At 59.2% G+C, this 19,564-nt stretch overlaps 2 protein-coding genes across 2 annotated transcripts; one reads left to right on the forward strand and one right to left on the reverse strand.

Annotated features, from left to right (window-relative positions):
- Positions 1-830: 830 nt before the first annotated feature.
- Positions 831-3,104, reverse strand: CCDC96 (coiled-coil domain containing 96). Its single transcript, XM_007075797.2, has one exon. It carries the CDS (start codon positions 3,042-3,044, stop codon positions 1,272-1,274), a length of 1,773 nt encoding a protein of 590 aa, XP_007075859.2. The 5' UTR covers positions 3,045-3,104; the 3' UTR covers positions 831-1,271.
- A 498-nt stretch (positions 3,105-3,602) lies between these two features.
- Positions 3,603-19,268, forward strand: TADA2B (transcriptional adaptor 2B). The gene is made up of 2 exons (XM_042985059.1): positions 3,603-3,903; positions 16,811-19,268. Exons 1-2 carry the CDS (start codon positions 3,634-3,636, stop codon positions 17,801-17,803), a joined length of 1,263 nt encoding a protein of 420 aa, XP_042840993.1. The 5' UTR covers positions 3,603-3,633; the 3' UTR covers positions 17,804-19,268.
- The last annotated feature ends 296 nt before the right edge of the window (positions 19,269-19,564 follow it).

The raw sequence follows: 19,564 nt of genomic DNA on the forward strand, positions 1-19,564 counted from the left end.
GTGGCTCAGTCGGTTGAGCGGCCGACTTCGGCTCAGGTCACGAGCTCACGGTTCGTGGGTTCGAGCCCTGCGTCGGGCTCTGTGCTGACAGCTGGGAGCCTGGAGCCTGCTTCGGATGCTGTGTCTCCTTCTCTCTCTGTTCCTCCCCCCGCATGCACTCTGTCTCTCTGTCTCTCTCTCAAAAATTAAAGATTAAAAAATCATAAAATTAAGGAGAAATAAAGCCAAACCCCCAGCTCCAGAAGCATCGGAGGAAACTGCAAATGTTAATCACTGATTCTGGATTAAAGAGGCAGACCTATCAGGCATTTCTTACATTAACACAAGGAATAATAGACATTTCAAGAGTGGAAACAGAGTAAAATCATGTGCACAGTGAGGGCCCAAGATCCACAACTGTCTTGCTGGAAACAAAAGGCTCATGGACAGTTGGTAGTCACTATTCCCTATACTGTGCACCTGGCCAAACGCAATACAATCATCATTTTGTCTTCACGGGAAAATAAAAGTGCATGGTTTTGTATAGACAAATGTGTTTCTTTAGAGGATCCAAGAAAACATTTCATTAGAATTGAAGACCGTCATTGAGCCGGAAACAAACGTGAACGGTCAAGCAGACTGAGCCCCCTGTCATGGCAAAAGGAAAGAGGACAAAACCACAGCTCCTTTTCCTATGTATCATTTCTCCTGTTTCCTGCGTCTTGTTACCCAGTCTTGTGACCCAGTCGCTCGTGCTGCCTACACACACCACGGTTTTAGATTCATCTAAAGAAATCAGGGAAATTTGAATTGAGGATGTACTACATATTCTAAATGTTCAGGACTACATATTTTAAAAATTTGAAGGGGATTTAATAATTGGCGTGCACAGGAAATTTCTTGGTCCCCTGCCTATTTGTCAGACCCTCCCACACGCGGAGGAGGAACCGTTTTCCTCGGGATTGGGGCATTGAAATTATGGAATTTCTCAGGAAAGGAAAGGCTTTTTAAAAGACAGCTTCTTGTGAGACGTTCGAGACATCGAGCCATCCCCGGTGTTTGTTTCTCTGGGCCTGTTTTAGTTAACGCCACGTAAAACCGACTGTTAACCCAATTTTGCTCTCAGGGCGGACTTGGAAGCTGAAAAATGATGAGGTCGATACAAAATACAGCTCCATTCCCAATACTGTAGGCCTTTTAAAGATGGCCACGAGTGGAGAATCGGATTTCACGAGGGAGAAGAGTCGCTGAGATGGAAGGCGCTCTGCCGGCCCTTCCCATCGTCGTGTGCGTTAAGATGGGAGAAAGGCTTTGGCTTCCCGCATCTTCTGCTTCACGCCTCTGCAGGACATGACGAGCCTGGCGTGGTGGCGCTTCAGGGATTCCAGACGCTGCCTGAGCAGTTTTGCCTTGTCCACTTTGTCTTCCAGGTCGCAAAGGAGTGGCTCCTTGCCCAGAAGCCCACACTTCTGGTTCAACTTGATGTTGTCAATCCTCAGGCCGTCCCGGGCTTTCTTAGTCTTGGTCAAGATGTCCCTCCTCAGGGCTACCTGAGCCTCAGTCTCCAAAAGCTGTGACTTCTTGCATGCATTTTGTAAATCCACAAAGTGTAGCTTTTCCTTCACGTGGGTTACGATTTGCACGTTGTGGGTCACCTTGTTGCGCAGTTTCAAAAGTTCCTCATTTCGCTCCTCGGCTTTTTCATTGAGGGTCTGGTTCTCAATCTTGAGCTGTTCGAAATCGATGAGGAGCAGACCCTCCGTCAGGTCCTCCTGGGCCCTCATCCGGGTCTCGAAATGCACCAAGCTCTGTTTCAGCTGCACGTTCTCTAGCCTCAGGGCGCTCATCTCCTTCTCCTTCTTATCCTCCAGCGCCTGGATCTGCTCCACCTGCCGCAGGGCGGCCTGGCGACCACCCCTCGTCCAGGAGCCGCCCGTGGCCTGCACCATCACCTGCTTCTTGAGCGCCTGGAAGGCTCGCCATTCCCTCTCCACCCTGGCGAGCTCCTCCGTGCCCTCCCGCTTCAGCTGCTCCAGCTCCTGGTGATACCAGTCCAGGTCGTCGGCCCGCTGCTTCCTCAGCTCCTCCAGCATGGCCAGAGAGCGCAGGTACGCTTGCTCTTTCCCCGGGGGCTCGGGCTCCGGGCCCTTGTCGGGCACCGGGGCTGCATCCGGGCCCTTCTTCTTGCGCAGCGCCTCGGAGATCTTGTGCTGCAGGTAAATGTTGTAGCGCTGGCAGTGGCCGCGCTCCGCCACCAGCGACTGGTACTGTTGCAGGAGCTCAGCGCGCAGCTGCTGTTCCTGCAGCCTCTGCACCTCTTCGGTCCATTCACTGTCCTCCTCGTCGAGGCTCTCCTCCTCCTCGTCTTTCAGCTTTACCTGGCTTCTCCACGGGCTTCTGAGCAGGCCCAGCTCCTCCATGTCCTCGCTCTCCGCCCCCTCCCTCTCCTCCCCCTCGGCCTCCCGAGCCGACACAGCCTCTTCCCGGCCGGCGGTGGACAGAGGCAGAGAGACCTGCGACGGGGCTTCCTTCCTCCTGCGCTGGACCGCCGCTGCCGCCACCTCCTCTCTTTCCTTCTCCTCCTCTTCCTCCTCCTCCTCCTCCTCCTCCTCCTCCTCGTCCACCTCCCTGTCCCCCTCCTCCTCCGTCTCTGCCTCCGCCTGCTCCTCCGGTTCCGCGAGCCCGTCTTCAGGCCCCGGCTGGGCTGTCTCCTCAGGCCCGGCCTCAGCCGGCTCCGGGGGCTCGGGTCCCGGCTCGGGCGCGAGCTCGGCCGGCCGCTCCGGCTCTCCGGGCTCCGCCTCGCCCCCAGCCTCGGTGGCCGCCGGCCCTTCCCGGGGCTCGGCGGGCTCGGCGGGCTCGGCGGGCTCATCCTCGGCGGCGCCTCCTGCCGAAGCCTCTACGGTCCCCTGCTCCGGTTGCGACTCCGGCTCCGGCTCCGGCTCCGGCGGTTCGGCCGGGGACTGGAGGCCTGAGATGGCCTTGACCCCGGACAGCTTCGAGGACAGGCTCGCCACATCTCCGTCTTCCGCCTCGGGGTCCCCAGGGTGCTCGGAGAGGCCGTCCATCCTTCTCCAGCTCCGCAGGCACTACCGATCCCGGACGCCGGCTGTTGGGTTTCCAGGGGCAACCAGGGGCGCGCGCGGTGGGCCCGGCGATTGGCCAAGAGTAAGGCAGATGCCCGGCCCCCCTCTCCCCGCCTCCGGAGACAGCGAGCCAATGGGAGGCCGCGGACGGACGACGGGCGGCCTTGATTGGAAGGGGGTGCAGGCTCGCGCCGCGCGGCCTTCCCGCCCATTTCCCGGCGCCGGGCCTGGGGCGGGGCGGCCTGGGGGCACCGCGGGGAGCGGGCGGCCGGCGCGAGCGGCGCGCAGGCGCAGCGCGGCGTGCCGGGCCCCCGCGAGGTGGCGCGCGCGGGGCGCCTGCGCGGTGCAGCCGGCGGCGGCGGCGGCGGCGGAGGCGGCGGCGGCGGCGGCGGCGGCCGGGTCGGGCGCGAGGGCGCCTGCGTGCTGAGGCGGGACGCGGCCCGGCTGGCCGGCTCCGGCGGCGCCTGGGCGGGGCGGCGCGGTGGCGGCGGGCGCGGGCGGCGGTTGCTCGAGCGCGGCGGCGGGCGCGGGCGGCGGCGCGCTGACGGCGGCGGGCGGCGGGCGGGGGAAGATGGCGGAGCTCGGTAAGAAGTACTGCGTGTACTGCCTGGCCGAGGTGAGCCCGCTGCGCTTCCGCTGCACCGAGTGCCAGGACATCGAGCTGTGCCCCGAGTGCTTCTCTGCCGGCGCCGAGATCGGCCACCACCGCCGCTACCACGGCTATCAGCTGGTGGACGGCGGGCGCTTCACGCTGTGGGGGCCCGAGGCCGAGGGCGGCTGGACCAGCCGCGAGGAGCAGCTGCTGCTGGATGCCATCGAGCAGTTCGGCTTCGGAAACTGGGTGAGCGGCCGGCACGACGCGCACCTGCTCGCTCCGTGCCCGCGCCGGCGGGGAGGCGGGCGCAGAGAGGTGCAGCAACCCGCCCAAGGGCACACAGCCAGGAAGTAGCAAGGTGGGGGTTCGGACCGTGGCTTTCCTGACCTCAGGAGTACTTCCATAGGTGTTGGCCGAAGCCAGACACTGTGGGCAAGACCCGCGCCTGACCCGAGTCGAGTTGCCGGACGGGGACGGGTCGGCGGACTTGACGGAGCAGTAGGGGCGCGGACTGGCGAAGGACTCGGTTCTGCCCCGGGGGACGGTGGTGGTGGTGGTGGTGGTGGAGGCCAGACAGGCTTCACGCCCGCCCTCCGCCTTCTCAGGCGTCCGTGCACTTGCTTTGTACACGGCCCCGCTGGCTTTGTGCGGTTGTCGGGGCGTGTGCCCTGTGTCCCCCGGCAGGGACTCGTGGCTCCCCGGGTCCCCCCCAGGCCCGGGACACCCTAGGACGAGTGCTGGGTGCGTTCCGAACAAAGGAGCTTGGGCCGGGAGTGGGGTGTGGAGGCCGAGCTGAGAGGCCAAGGCGAGATCGGGGCCCGTGGAGGCCAGCGGGGTGGTGTGCTAGGCCCCTGGGGGGTGGGGGGAGAGGGGCTGCTCTTCTCTGGACAGTCTCTGAGGAGCTCCCCCCTTGGGGCCGGGCAGCTTTCATCCGTGTCCACCTGCAGGCGCGATGAGGAGTAGGGAGAGGAGCCACGACCCCAGCTCCTTAATCTTTCCAGACCCTTCCACACGAGGCCCTCCTTCCTTCCCCCAGCCGGTATTTCATCTTGCTGCTGCTTCTCTGGCAATACTCCCCTCCTCCTGGGCTCCCTGTGGAAGACTTTTCCACACTTGTCCCCTCGTTCCCAAACCTGGCCTGCTTTCCTTTCCATGAAGTGAGCCAGCCTCCGGGGACTAATACCCATTCTGCAGCCTGGGAATCCTTCCTCTTCTCTCAACTCCCCAGACACGCACCGCTCCGCGAATCCTCACCTGAGCGCCAGCGTGGCGATGGCCATCCTCTGAAAGCCTCATTTTGTCTTGAAATGCGTTGATGTGCATTGAGCGTCTGCTCTGAGCGCACTGCGCAGTGCTGAAGGACTCTGCAGGAAAGAAAGGCCTCGTCTCTGGCTTCAAGCGGCCCTCAGTCGTTTGAGCCAGGGCCTCTTCCCTAAGTTCCAGCCTTCGATGGTGAGCCGTTACCGGACGTCCTCCCTGCTCATCGCTCTGACATCTTGACCCTACGTGACCCAGACCTGCCCCCACCTCACTGAGTTTCGCAGACCGCAGACTCAGAGCCCTCTGTCCGCGGGTCCTTCTTCCAGGCCCAGTGGGGCAGCAGCTGTATCTCCAGCGTATTTCCAGAACCTAACCACTGCCCACAACCTTAGTCCAGGCTGGTGTTTCTCTCTTGCCTTGACCACCTCTGGGGCCTCCTTAGCTGGTCTTCCTGCTTCAGTCTTGTGCCCTCCAGCCCATTCTGTGCACCATGATCAGAGTGATCTTTGCGGACATGTCCCAACGCATCGACGTTCGGTGGCTTCCCGGTCTACCTAGAGTAAATCTCATGGCCTCCGGAGATCTCAGCTGCTACCCCTTTGATCACTTTTTCCCTCTTCTGCTTAGGGTGCTCTTCCTCCCGATCACGGCTCGTCACTGGCCTTTCTGCTTCCACATCAGAGCCTCGCAGAGGCTTCCCTCTCCGTTCTCACCGCACTTCTCTCTGCAGTCGTTGCCAAAAATAGCTCAGGTGGCCCCAGCGCTTTGCTGAGTGCCAGGCAGTGTGCCGAGCAGTTTGGTTCCCGTGAAATCTTCCCGGCAGCCCTGGGCAGCGCGTTTTGAACTGAATAGCTACACGTCAGAGTCTGCACTCCCAGCTGCCCTGCTCCCTGGTCCACGCTGCCTTCCCTGCAGCACCGTGGGGAACACATGAGGACTAAACTGTCTGTAGTATTTTGGGGGGAGCGTGGGGCTGGAAGGGGGCCCCCTCCAAAGCACTACTCTTGAAACGAACGTGCACGGGAATCACCTGGGGAGCTTGTCGGACTGTGGATTCCTCCTCAAAGCAGCCAGCAGTCTCAGCTCTTAGAAGAGACAGAGCCGGAGGAGGAGGGGCTCGGGCTTGGGTGCCGAGGGGGCTTCTCCCTGCCGAACCCGCGGTGGGTTCAGGGGGAGGCCGGAGATTCTGCCTGCTGACCACGCCTGGAGTGCTGCCAGACTGCGGGCTCTCGTGTCTCTCTAGCTGTGCGCTCTCGGGCCACCTGCTCTGCCCGCTAGACTTCATTGTGCTTCATCCGAGGCTCTTCTGCAGTTGTGCGTCGTGGGGTTTCCTTCCGAGCACACGTCCAGGTACGTGCACGTAAGCGATGTGTCCCACGTGTGCCGTATTTAGCATGTGCCCGTTCTGAGTGAGGCTCGTGGCATGCGTACCCCGTCACGTGCTTTTCACAACAGCTCCGGGAGTGGGTTTTGAGTTCACAGGCGAGGAACAGCGACTTGGAGAATTTAAAATACTTGTCCAGGATGCTTCGGCTTTTGTCACCCGTAGAGTCAGGGCTCGGGTGCGGGCCTGGCTGATTCCGAAGTGTGGGCCTTAACCTCTCGCGTAAGAGCATTAAGTACTGTGGGTCAGAGGCTGGGAGCTTACCGGTGCAGCTAAAGGTGTGGCCGGCCTGGAAGGGCTTTTCAGAGAGGCAGAGTCTTGACCTGGGTCAGTGGGAGGTCAGTGTACGGGACGGGAAGCGGGGAGATGGCCAGGGGACCAGGGGAGTGCAGGGTTCACGGCTGGGGTGCCGTGTGGAGAGAGGCGGCACACGGATCCCTGGCAGTGATGTAGAGGAAGGTGAGCCTGTTCGCTCTAATTTTTCAGATGTCACATGTGACCTGTTACCTCCAGATGGCATTGCTCTGTGTGGGATTCCTGGCGGGGGGGGGGGGGAGGGGGAGAGGGGTGAAGTCAGGCGCTGTTTGCTCCCATTTGCCCGAGGGCTGAAGCGCAGACTCAGGGACGGTGTGGCTGAGGGACCTCACGGTGAGCCCGGGGGGGTTTGCGGACCAACTGTGTAGCTGCGCTCTGACACTGTGTGCCCGTGTCTTTGAGGAGGGTGGGGAGATGCCTGTGAATATGACACCAGGGAAGGGTTGACAGGTGGACAGTGAGCCAGAGTCACATCACAAGGGTGTCGAGAGCCTGGAAGCAGCCGGTTTTGTGGTGGGTGCTGCTCATGTTCAGAGCTAAGAGATACAGATCTTGCTGGAAACCGCTGTGGGTGAAGGAACGTGGCAGAGCCGGAATTTGACCCAGGTCCTCTGACTCCATGCCCAGAACCATCTGTCTCTGGTTTCCTGAGTGCATGCAGAGTTCCCTGAGGAGTCCCAGATTCCCAGGCACCCCCCCCCCCAGACCTCCTGAATTGGCATCCGTAAGGGTCTGGAAATACGTGCTTATAGAAAGACCCCCATGGAGTTCGGATGCGGTCCCCGCAGCCATGTTTGGGAACCGTGGTAACGTTCACCTTCTCACCAAGGCAGAAGGCCCTTCTGCGTGTTGGTTAGAACGGGTAGGCCCATCCCAGGAGCATCCTGACAGTGGGGTTCTTAATTGCTATCAAGGAGAGGGAGGGGGAGGGAAGAGCCCAGCTGGAGAAGCCAGCCAGAAGTAAGAGATTTATGCAGGGCAGTGGTTTTCAACCTGCAGTGTGACTCAGAACACGCTGGGCAGGGGTGGGGGTGGGGGGACGCGTGTTAAAACACAAACCTTGCCCCCTCCTGCCTTGGTTCTGGGTTTAGAGTCATAGGTCTGGGGCCTTGGGGTCTGGTGTGAGAATTCACATTTCTAACAACTTCGTGGGCGATGCTGGTGGTGCTGGGGCTGGTTCGGGGACCCTACCCTTAAGAACCTTTGATGTAGAGAGAGCAAGACCCCCTTTTTTTTTATTGTGGTAAAACACAAATAACATTTATCATTTTAACCATTTAAAAAAAAATTTTTTTTAACATTTATTTATTTTTGAGACAGAGAGCATGAACAGGGGAGGGTCAGAGAAAGAGGGAGACACAGAATCCGAAACAGGCTCCAGGCTCTGAGCTTGTCAGCACAGAGCCCGACGCGGGGCTCGAACCCACGGACCGCGAGATCATGACCTGAACCGAAGTCGGATGCTTAACCGACTGAGCCACCCAGGCGCCCCAACCATTTTTTTAAAGTAAGCTCTACGCCCAGTGTGGGGCTTGTGCTCACGACCCAGGGATCCGGAGTCACATGCTGTACTGACGGAGCCCACCAGGCGCCTCTGTTTTAGCCATTAAAAAAAAATTTTTTTTTAACATGTATTCATTTTTGAGAACGGAGAGAGACAGAGTGCGAGTGGGGGAGGGAAAGAGAGACAGAGGGAGACACAGAATCCGAAGCAGGCTCCAGGCTCTGAGCGGTCAGCACAGAGCCCGACGCGGGGCCGTGAACTCATGAACCGCGAGATCATGACCTGAGCTGAAGTCGGACACTTAACTGAGCCACCAGGCGCCTCTGTTTTAGCCATTTTTAAGTGTCCGATTCAGTGACATTAGTTACGTTCACACTGTCGGACAGCCGTCCCACCAACCACCTCCAGAACTTTCTCACCGTCCCAGACAGAAACTGTACCTGTGTACACAACGGCGCCCTGCTCGCCCCGCCCCCAGCCCCGGGCGCCCACCTCCTGCCTTCCGTCTGGGAATTTGGCTCCTCTTGGGACCTCACGTAAGAGGAATTCCCCACCATTTGGCTTTTTGTGACTCGTTTCTTTCACTTCGCGTAACACCCTCAAGGTTCATTCACGTAGCGTGTCACAAAGTCCTTCCTGCTTAAGGCCGAGTAACATTCTGTGCGTCCATCCGTCCCACTGTCCATCCGACCGTCCGTCCGGCGCGGATGCCCGGGCTGCTCCCACCTGTGCTGTTGGGAGTTGGCCGCGGTGGGCACGGGTTGCGCACGAGTGGGAGTCCGCACCTGCCCTTCTTTCAGGTAAACGCCTCGCGGTGGAATGACTGGGTCACCTGTTTCCTGTTTTGAGGCCCCGTCGTGCTGTGACACACTTGGTGAGGCTGTCACAGGTGTATTCGACCCGAAAGGCTCTCGTCCCCTCAAGGGCCAGTCACAGCTGTGTGAGTTCTCTGAATTTAGAGAGAAACTGAGGATTGCAGGACGTTCCCACGTAAGCGGATTCAGGGGCCAAGGGAAATGGGGTCCCCGGAACAGCTGGTGACCTCTAAGGACCGACGACAAGCCGGCGTTGGTCGTCGGCCTCTGATGTGGGAGGTGGCACTGACCACCAGTGTGTCTGCGGGGGAGGCGGGGGCTGCACGGGGACGGCCCGGGCTTGGTGGCCGAGCAGCGGGTGCCCCGTCCTCCCAGCCCCTGAGAGGCGGGTGGCTCTTCTCTAACCTCTGCGGGTGACCGGAGGCCGGACCGGGCGGGATGCAGCCGGGAGACGAGGCCCGGGTGGTTAGGCCGGTGACCGGTCAGGCGACACTGGGCCCGGTGGGCGCACATCCCACAGCTCGGGAGGGACCGTGTCCCGCTGTGCTGGGCTCGCAGACTTGGCTGAGCGAGCTGCCAGGCAGGAGAGCGGGAGGCCGGCCACGGGGCTCTGGGTCTCGTCCCCCCTTTTCCTCGGGGCCGGAGCCAGAGCGGTCCCTCCTTGCCCGTTAGGACACGGACATCCCTCAGCTCTCTGTTCTTCACTGGCCCTGTGCAGGCCTCTGCTCCCTTCTGCTGTCCCCAGCTGCTCCTGGGGTCTCCGCTTGCAGGGCGGTCCAGGGACCCGTGGGTTTGTGTGCTGGGCCTTCTGGCTGCTTCTGTCTCTTTGAAGCTTCTTGCCTTGAAGAAGAAGGAAGCTCCGCCTCTGAGTCTGGCTCCCGAGCACTTGGGGAGGCAAGCCTGCCGGGGCCTCTGCCTGGTGCCTCCAGGGCAGGTGCTGCTGGTTGAGGAGGGGTATTGCGGAGGGGTGTGCCCTGAGGGCCGGGGGGTAGCAGGGCTCCTGCCCGGGGAGGTGCTCTGGGAAGCTACAGGCAGCAGAGCCGGCCTGTACACGAAGAGTGCACGTACCCCAGACATTGCGGGGTTGGGGGGGGGCGGCGCTGAGCTGGAGACGGTGTTGTTCTGGGAGCGTGGAAGCCCCGCGGTCCGGCCCCGCTCTGCCTTTTTAAAGGATCGGGAGGCATTTGACGGCACAGCTCTCCCGGCGGTGCGCACCGTGTCACTGCCCCGCCAGATGCCCCGGATGACAGTGGCGACAGGGACGTGTGCTCTGGAGCGAGACTGCCGGCTCCGGAAGCCCCGGGGGGAGCTGCAGCCGAGGTTTGAGCTGCTCGTCTGCGCAGTGGGGCTGACGGGGGATGCGTCCAGGTGACCGTGCAGACGCACACACCTGCTCGTTGTGACGATGGTTTACTTTATCCTGACAAAACCCTGTGAGAGGAGGGACGACAGATGAGGAAGCAGAAGTCGGGAGGGTGAGGATCACAATCCACGAGCGGCCCAGCCAGAACCCACACCTAGCTCGGGGGGTTACCGCAGGCTCCCTGGAGGAGGGGACCTGGGTGTGGGGCGAGAACGAGCTGCGTGAGCGACAGCAGCCCGCCCCCGGCCGGGGCCGTGCGTCACCTGCTCCCCCCAGCAGCGCGACGCAGGTGGTGGTGGTGCTTCCCTAATTCAGATGAGGAGACGGAGGCACTGGGAGCTTAAGTCATTTGTCCAGGTGCTCAGTGCGGGTGGAGCCTGGCGGCACCCAGAAAGGGCTTTCCCAGCGGGGCTTCCAGGGCACCTGTGGCGTGTGGGGTCTGACTGGGGCGAGCGCGGAGCTGAAAGGCCCTTTGGGAGCACGTGTGTCTTCCGGCCGACCTGACAGATTCGTGCTGCCCAGACCCCTGGACTTGGTGGACTCGTGACGTTGGAAAAAAAAAAGTTCCGAAGGCTGAGTTGCTAACTTCAAGTTTGCCGGGTGAGGATATTTAAAAAAGGAAAAAGGTCCATTTAAAAAAGGAAAAGGACTAATTGGGCATTAGTACTGCCCAATAAGAACAACGTAACCTGGCAATGAAGGGCTGTCCTTTAAGTGGAAACGTTTAGCTTTATGGGAGACCCTTACATCATCTCCGTGTTTTATTTAATTTTATTACCTAAAAATATTTTTTTAAATGTTTATTTTTAAGAGACAGAGTGTGAGTGGGGGAGGGGCAGAGAGAGAGGGAGACGCAGAATCCGAAGCGGGCTCCAGGCTCCGAGCTGTCTGCGCAGAACCCGACGCAGGGCTTGAACCCATGAACCAGCGAGATCGTGACCTGAGCCGAAGTCAGACGCTTAACCCACGGAGCCACCCAGGCACCCCTTTAATTTTACTAATTTTATTTATTTTTAAGTTTATTATTTTGAGAGAGAGGACACAAGTGGGGGAGGGGCAGAGAGAGAGGGAGAGAGAGAATCCCAAGCAGGCTCATGCCCAGCACAGAGCCCCACATGGGGCTCCATCTCACGACTGTGAGATCACGACCTGAACCAAAATCACTTAACTGACTGAGCCACCCAAGTACCCCTTGTCCCTGTGTTTTAAAATTTTCCCCTTCGGGCTCTGTGCTGGCAGCTCGGAGCTTGGAGCCTGTTCCGGATTCTGTCTCCCTCTCTCTCTGCTGCTCCCCTGCTCGTGCTCTGTCTCTCTCTCAAAAATAAATAAATAAACATTAAAAAAAAATTAAAAAAAATAAAAGCAGGGGGCGCCTGGGTGGCTCAGTCGGTTGAGCGTCCGACTTTGGCTCAGGTCATGATCTCACGGTCTGTGAGTTCGAGCCCCGCGTCGGGCTCTGTGCTGACAGCTCGGAGCTTGGAGCCTGCTTCTGATTCTGTGTCTCCCTCTCTCTCTGCTCCTCCCCTGCTCGTGCTCTCTCTCTCAAAAATAAATAAATAAACATTAAAAACATTTTTAAAACTTTTCCCCTCGATCACGGGCCGGCGCAGTCTGAGAGGCAGTGGACTCGCTGATAGGAGGCTGATAGGAGCCTCTAAAGGTTTGTCAGGCAGGAGTGACCCCGCTGGGTCCGCTTTTGTCTGGAGGGTGTGCCTGGCAGACAGGCCTAGCTGAGGAAGCGTTTGGGCGGCTGCAGGCGTGTGCAGGCCACAGAACAGAGGAGAGAGACCCCGAGCGGCTCCGCTGGCGGGAGCCGGCCCACACACCTCGCCCACGATTTCTCTGGACTGTTCTCTCCTTCCTGTCCCTGCTCAGGTGCTGGAGGCTAGCTCCAGTGAGCCATGAAAGGGCCGGAAGGAGACCAGACCGCCCAGAGAACCCAGTGGAGTCGTGACTCACTGGGGTGCTTACTTCCTGTCCTGGAGGGGAGGCGTCCTAGTGGGAGTCCAGTGACCTTGGAGAGTAGACTTTAGAGCCCCGGTCAGTGTCCTGGAGGCGTGTTTTCCTTGATTTTTCAAAGGACTTTAAGGAAGTAGCGGACCTGTCTCTCCTTATCTTTTTCCAAAAGCGGTGTCCTTGTTTTTAGTTAACATAAAGAAACAAAACTGGGATTGTGTTGCTATAGACTGTGGGGTGCCGACCCACACGCTCCTTGTGTTGGGGAACACCAGCTGCAGGGTACATTTGTGTGGTTTCATTGAGTTGTACTTGAGTTGAACTTGCCTGTCCAGATCTTTTCCCCCAAACCCACTTTGTTGCTTCTGCCTGCCCATCCAGCTGCGTGTCTGCCTGTCCATCTGTCCGTCGTCTATATTAAGCAGAAGCTTGGGTCTTGGACACGTGAGGGAAAGAACTGCCCTGGCACCGCTCTGCTGCTGTCACCTGTGGCGCTGTAGAGAGGTGACAGGACACTTTGTCCCTCACGAGAGGGAGGCAGGTCTTGCGTGACTGCTGACACGTGAAGATTAAACATTGAGGGGGTGGCGGGCAGGATGCCAGGATAAGGTGGGGTGCTGTGTCTCTTGCCGTGTTTAATCCTCTTTTAAAATACATCCCGTACTGTAATTCAGCTCCACGGAACCTGTCTGTGCTCTGTGGGTTCTTGTTAGAGCCAAAGCTGTGTCTTCACTCTCGTTTAGACTGTTCCATTGTCATCTTACTCTCTATTTCAAAGTCTTTGAAAATTCAGGTTTTGTGTGTTTTCCCGGGCCTTCGTCGGTGATCGTTAAACTAAGGTAGCGGCCCCCGGGGGGCGATTCTCTTCCAGTGGCAGCTGATGGCCAGCATCATTCCCGGCAGGTGTGTTAGCTGTCATTGGGCAACGGATGAGGTTGATCGGTCAGGGGGGTCCTGGGCCCCTGGTGACAAGACGCTGGCCCCTCTAATTTGTGGCTTCGTAAATACTCACAACCTGGGTCCATGTGAGAGTCCGAATCCCCCTCTGTTACGCGAAGAGGGGCCGCACGTCCGGAGCGTCGGCACAGCTGGCCGACCTGCCTGGCCAGGTGGGGAGCCCAGGCTGTGGGCGTGAAGCAGGAGACCCCTCGTGTTCCGAGCCGCGGTCACTGGTCAGCCTGCATCCATGTGTCCCTAGGAGGGTGCGTGTTTGTAGAGCGTGACGTTGCTGTTGTCACCTGCCTGTGAATGCAGAGCAACACTGCATCTGTCCGTGGCTGGGGAGGCGGGGGGGCGGGGGCGGGGGGGGGCGGGGGAGGGGGGGCGCTGTTCACGTAACGGTAGAGTCCTCTCTTAAGTACTGTTTTCTTTTTTAACATTTGGATGTAAATCTTAGCATTCTTTAACAGGGAATTAGGAGGCAGAATTTAACTTTACTTTAAAAAAAATGTTATTTATTTTGAGAGAGCGCGCATGTGCAGCGGGGGAGGGGCAGAGAGGGAGAGAGGATCCCAAGGAGACCCTGCACTGTCAGCACAGAGCCCGACTCGGAGCTCGGTCCCGTGAACCGTGAGATCATGACCCGAGCCGAACTCAAGAGTTAGATGCTTCGTTAACCAAGCCACCCAGGTGCCCCTTAACTTTATGTTTTAAATTAATAACTTTTATTTTAGATTCATTCAGAGAAGTGAAAAAATAGTACACCAAGTTCCCATATACATCCGTCCCATAAACCTCCCAAAACGTTAGCATCTTGCATGAGTACGGTGTAGTTCCAGAAAGCAGGACGTTTGCATCGATGGCAGAACCGTTCTCTCACCGTGGACCGGCCAGGGGCCCACCCGGGAGCCCCCGGTGATGTCTCGCTGACGCGTCTCCTCCAGTCCGGATGGTTCTTCCCCTGTCTCTTGTGACTGTGACACGTTCGGGGAGTGCTGGCTGGTATTTTGTTCAGCTGTACTTCGGGTTTGGCTGCTGTGCTGCGGTGCCAGGTCCTGGGCCCACAGCCATGCGCAGAGTGGGACAGAGTCCCTCTTCTGACACTTCCTCCCATCGGGGGATTGCTCCTCACGATTTAAAATTGGACAATGTGTTCATACAGCTGAAAACAGTTCAGCTGTAAACAGGTGTATGTGGAGTGGCTCCTTCCCAGCTCAGCCCTGCTGCCCCGGGTGGCCGAGTGTCCTGTCGTGTCCTGATGTAGCCCCAGCAAATAGCATCTTGTCTTCCAGCTCTTTTGCACAAAAGTAGCAGCGTGTACACACGCTCCCGTGATGCGTTTGCACTTGCCTTGCGTGTGTGAGGGGACCGTTGCTGGGCGAGGGCGGTCCCGTGTGTCCCTGCTCCGACCCGGTGCTCCGAGGCTTCCCTGCGGTTTCTGTTCTCTGCTCTCGTTCCCACAGTGTCAAAGGTGATCGGAAGAACCTCTAAACAAATAAATAAAAATACCTTGGTTTGGTCAGATACGATTCGATGTGACTCCTCAGAACCCTTCTGCTTTTCCGGATTTAAATTTCATCCTGGATGTGGTGCTCTGAGCATCCAGTGGTTTTTGAAAGGCAGATTGCCGAGGTTCGGGGTGAGCAGACATTCTCTGGGAGGGCGGCTCGGCTTCTGCACGCTCGCAGCCGCTGTCTCTACAGGTCTCCTCTCCCGGCCAGGGAGGGAGCCGAGGCCTGGGCCCGACTTCGTAACCGCGCGAGCCCGGATTTGCAGCCCGGCCCCTCCGAGCCTCCGGTGAAGGGGCACCCCAGCCCCTCCCCCAGGAGGCTCCCCGGACGCTCGACTCTGAATTGGTAGGGGCCGCGGCCACTGAGGTGAGGGGTGGAGGGGCCGACGGGCGAGGCTTGGCCATGCCTCGGGCTGCCCGGCCAGGCCACTGGGGGCTCAGGCTGGGCACACGTGGGCATTTCCGCCCTCCGGATCTTCCCGAAAGGGATGGTGTCGGGGACGGTGTTCTTCCGGCGCGGCTCGCCAGGGTAGAAGGACGCCCACCGGCCTGTGCTGGCCACCCCCTCGCTCTTGCAGAGCCGGCTCCTGCACCGGAAGCCTCTGCCCCTGCTCTGTCCACGGTGCCCGCAGCACTTGTGGGGGCGAGGGGCTGACCCCTATCTCCCTTACTGGTAAGAACCCGAGGCCCAGAGATGGGAAGTGACCAGCATGGGTCACACGGGGGCAGCAGATGCTGGGGATGATTGTGACTTGGTTTGTTTTTTGGGGTTTTTTTTTGGGGGGGGGGAGCCAGATGCTTCCTGGGAAATATAATGAACAGATTTGATGCAAATGATAATGTTTTAGAGAAGTTAATCATGTCCACAGTCCATCTCCTTAAGACCAGAATCTGGTTTTGCTTTAATTTTCCCTTTCTTGGCAAGAGGCCTCTGCCATTAGGCCCCAGCATCGCCCCTGTCCCCGGGCCGTGGAGCCCTGCACTGGGCACTTGGTACCCAGTGGGAAGAGTGCCCCGTGTGCCTGAGGTGCGGGCCGGATGTGGGGTGGGAGCGTGGCCCTCCCACAGCGCCCCATTTGTCACCAGTCAGCCCCAGTGGGTGGGCTGCTTTCTTGGATTCCAGTTTGGCCTTTGGGGGTGCAGAGACCACCCCAGTCTTGCAGGGGTGAGTGTCACTGGGGCGCAGAGCAGCTGGTGTGGGGCCCTGGCGGCCGCCAGAGCCGAGAGAGCAGAGTGCAGGGTGAGTGGGGGCTGGAGGCGGGGGCCGAGCGGCTGCCGGTGAATGAGTGCGCATTTCGGGCAGCTACTTTGTGAAGTGGCTTTAGCGGTTGACTAAGGAAGAGGCCTCTTGGCAGAAGGAAAAGATTGGGGGAGCTGTATAATTTCCTCTCGTTAATAACCCTGTGTTCACGGGTCACCTTCTGTGGGAGTGAGTGCTCGCAGCACCGGGCGGATTTTAACTACCCAACTGTGGACGCCGTCATCAGTGATGGTCCCCAGCCCTTTGAAAGGCATTTACCTGGTCCTCTGCACCGCCACCTAGGAAAGGGACAGGCTGCCACCTCCCTACCCCCCGGGGGCCCTGGAGGCGGGCAGTGCCGTGGAACAGGGTCCCTCCTGTGGCCGGGAGCCCTGGGCGGGCAGCTCTGGTCGCACTGGGAAGAGGCAGGGCACCTCAGGAGCTCTGTGGCCACTGCCCACCCGTGTCCTGTTCCGCTCACAGAGGGGGGACAGTCTGCTGCCCCCGAGAGTGCAGGGTTTGCAGTGGGCTCTGCTGGTCCTTTGCAAGGACCCAGGAGAGCAAAGTCTGGACCTGAGATGGGGGTTCCGGTGTCCGCGTGCAGCCGACTCCAGCGGTGAGCCCCGGCAAGCTGTGCCTGCCCCGGGTCATCCCTGCCCGTATGGTCCCTGACGGCTCCTTCTAGTGCCCACGTCCCTGCCATGGGCCCAGCTTCCAAGAAGGGGCCATCGAATGCCCTTTGGGGGTGGGGGAGGCGTGGACAGGAAGCGGTCCAGGCACACCTTTGTGAAAATGCTCAGCGAACCGTGCAAGCCCCGGGCCCGACACTCCGACTTTGGGAATAACTTGTGACCTCTGTCGTTGTAGGAAGATATGGCCGCTCACGTTGGAGCTTCCCGCACCCCCCAGGAGGTGATGGAGCATTACGTAAGCATGTACATCCACGGAAACCTGGGGAAAGCCTGCATCCCCGACACCATCCCCAACCGGGTGACCGACCACACGTGCCCCAGCGGAGGGCCCCTCTCTCCCAGCCTCACCACCCCCTTGCCTCCCCTAGACATCTCGGTGGCCGAGCAGCAGCAGCTGGGCTACATGCCGCTGCGCGACGACTACGAGATCGAGTACGACCAGGACGCCGAGACGCTCATCAGCGGGCTCTCGGTCAACTACGACGACGAGGACGTGGAGATCGAGCTGAAGCGCGCGCACGTGGACATGTACGTGCGCAAGCTCAGGGAGAGGCAGCGGCGCAAGAACATCGCCCGCGACTACAACCTGGTGCCCGCCTTCCTGGGCAAGGACAAGAAGGACAAGGAGCGGCCGGCCAAGCGCAAGATCACCAAGGAGGAGAAGGAGCTGCGGCTGAAGCTGCGGCCGCTCTACCAGTTCATGTCGTGCAAGGAGTTCGACGACCTGTTCGAGAACATGCACAAGGAGAAGATGCTGCGGGCCAAGATCCGCGAGCTGCAGCGCTACCGGCGCAACGGCATCACGAAGATGGAAGAGTCGGCCGAGTACGAGGCGGCGCGGCACAAGCGTGAGAAGCGGAAGGAGAACAAGAGCGCGGCGGGCGCCCGGCGGGGCAGGGAGGACGGCAAGGACGGCGAGTTTGCGGCCATCGAGAACCTGCCCGGCTTCGAGCTCCTGTCCGACCGCGAGAAGGTGCTCTGCAGCTCCCTGAACCTGAGCCCCGCGCGCTACGTGACCGTGAAGACCATCATCATCAAAGACCACCTGCAGAAGCGACAGGGGATTCCCTCCAAAAGTCGCCTGCCCAGCTATTTGGACAAAGTGCTGAAGAAACGGATTTTAAATTTCCTCACGGAGAGTGGCTGGATCTCCAGGGACGCCTCCTGAAGCAGCGTGGAGAGTCGGGGCGCGGCTCCGGGAGCCAGGAGGGCCGGGGGTGAGGGTGGGGGAAGGAAGCGCTTTTCCCCCCACCCGTTGTTGCTCTTTTTTAAGCAAATTGAGTTCCTTTCTTTTAGGCTATAAATTCTTTTCGTGGCCCTCTGAAAGAAGCAATAGTAACGATTTTACGTCGGGTCACGGGGGACGCCGATACAGGTCTATTTTAACGTCCTAAGGTGATACCTTAAGGTGACGATTGGCCTCTACGTTCAGTCTGGGGTTATGAGATTGGGTAACTTCCTTTTGCGTCTTCCCTTTGGTACGCAACTCGTGCTGTGGGTAAGAGGAGCGACTTTCCGCCCGCCCGCCAGCTGCCAGCTTTACCCTGTGACATGACCTGTGGCTGGTGCTGGGGGCTCCCTTGGAGGTGGGGGGGGGGTATGGCCACCCACGCGGACACCCCAGCGCAGCCCCAGCACACGGCACTTTAGGTGGGGGCCGGGGTGGGGCAGGTGGGAAGTGAGGCCGGAGAAGCACGGGAAGTTTCCGCCTAAGCTTTAGAGGAAGACTCTGGGGTTGAACGGGGTCCAGATGAGCTTCTCCTTGACTGTCGGCAGCGTGGGGTTCCAGCTTGTAGTTCCCAAGTCGGGAAACCGCCCCTTGCCCGTTTCCGCTCACTTTGGGCAGGCACAGGAGCCCTGGGCGGGCTCCCTCGTGTGCAGAAGGGGCCGGGGGGGAGCTTGGGTGCGGGAGGGTTAGCGTGGGTGCCGGGATTGAGCCAGCTCGGGGCTGCCGCTTGCTGCTCTAATGCTTGCGACGCGTCTTACTCAGAAGAACTCGTTTTAGAAGGTTTACGCCTCTGAGTTCTGGAGTACACTTTCTCCAGGATTCTCATCGCGGTCGCAGTTACCTTTTTCCGCTGAAACGGACCTTGACTGTGCCAGCTTGGCTTAAGCATCTTTGGGTGGTGGCCGGCGTTCTGCAGACCGGCCGGCTGGACTGGGCTGCTCACACAGCAGGGTCTGGCGGAGGAGGGAGTCTGGAGGGCGAGGCCCTGCCTTGCTCCTCTGGGTCCCCGTCTTGGACCGCTCGCCTCGGCTTTTGCCCAGGGCCCTCATTCGTGGATGTACACGGTACCTTCCTTCTGGAACTTGAGTCATTTGTCTTCCTGCTGCTCAGGGTTGGTTCTCATGTCTTAAGACCCTGCTTTAGAGTCAGAGTGACCGCAGACCCCAGCACCCCATTCTTCCTGGAGCTCATCCTGCCTCTCCTGCCCCCATAGCTACCAAGAGACTCGACCTTCCAGAATGTTTGGGCTTGAAGTTAACATTAAAGTGAAGTTATTTGAAAGACAAGAGAAAAAAAGACCCTCATCATTTCCAAGGACTTAATTACGGTGCCTTTTCCTTTCTTTTTACACCCTCCTGTCCCCCAGGGTAAATTTTTCAGCATTAAATAAAGCATTTCAAATATACTGTATGTGGCTTTAGTTGTAAAGTATACTGCATGCTGGCAGAAAGCGCTGTTAGCTGAGCCCAGGACTTCTCTGTGGACAGAAGGGAGAAAACCAGTGAGCAGTAGTACTACTCACGAGGCCACCTCTGCATCGTCCCCTCCCCCCCCCCCCCAACTCCCGCCCGCAGGGTAACTATGGTTGGCAGAGGGCAGTGCCGTCTACCACGGAGCAGTGATGGAGACGGTGCTTCGTGTTGACCGGAGTCTTAGCCAGTGATTCTCACCTGAAGCTCCTGGCCCAGCAGCATCTGTCCT

Source organism: Panthera tigris, chromosome B1 (assembly GCF_018350195.1).
Source record: "Panthera tigris isolate Pti1 chromosome B1, P.tigris_Pti1_mat1.1, whole genome shotgun sequence".
Taxonomy (NCBI): Eukaryota; Metazoa; Chordata; class Mammalia; order Carnivora; family Felidae; genus Panthera; species Panthera tigris.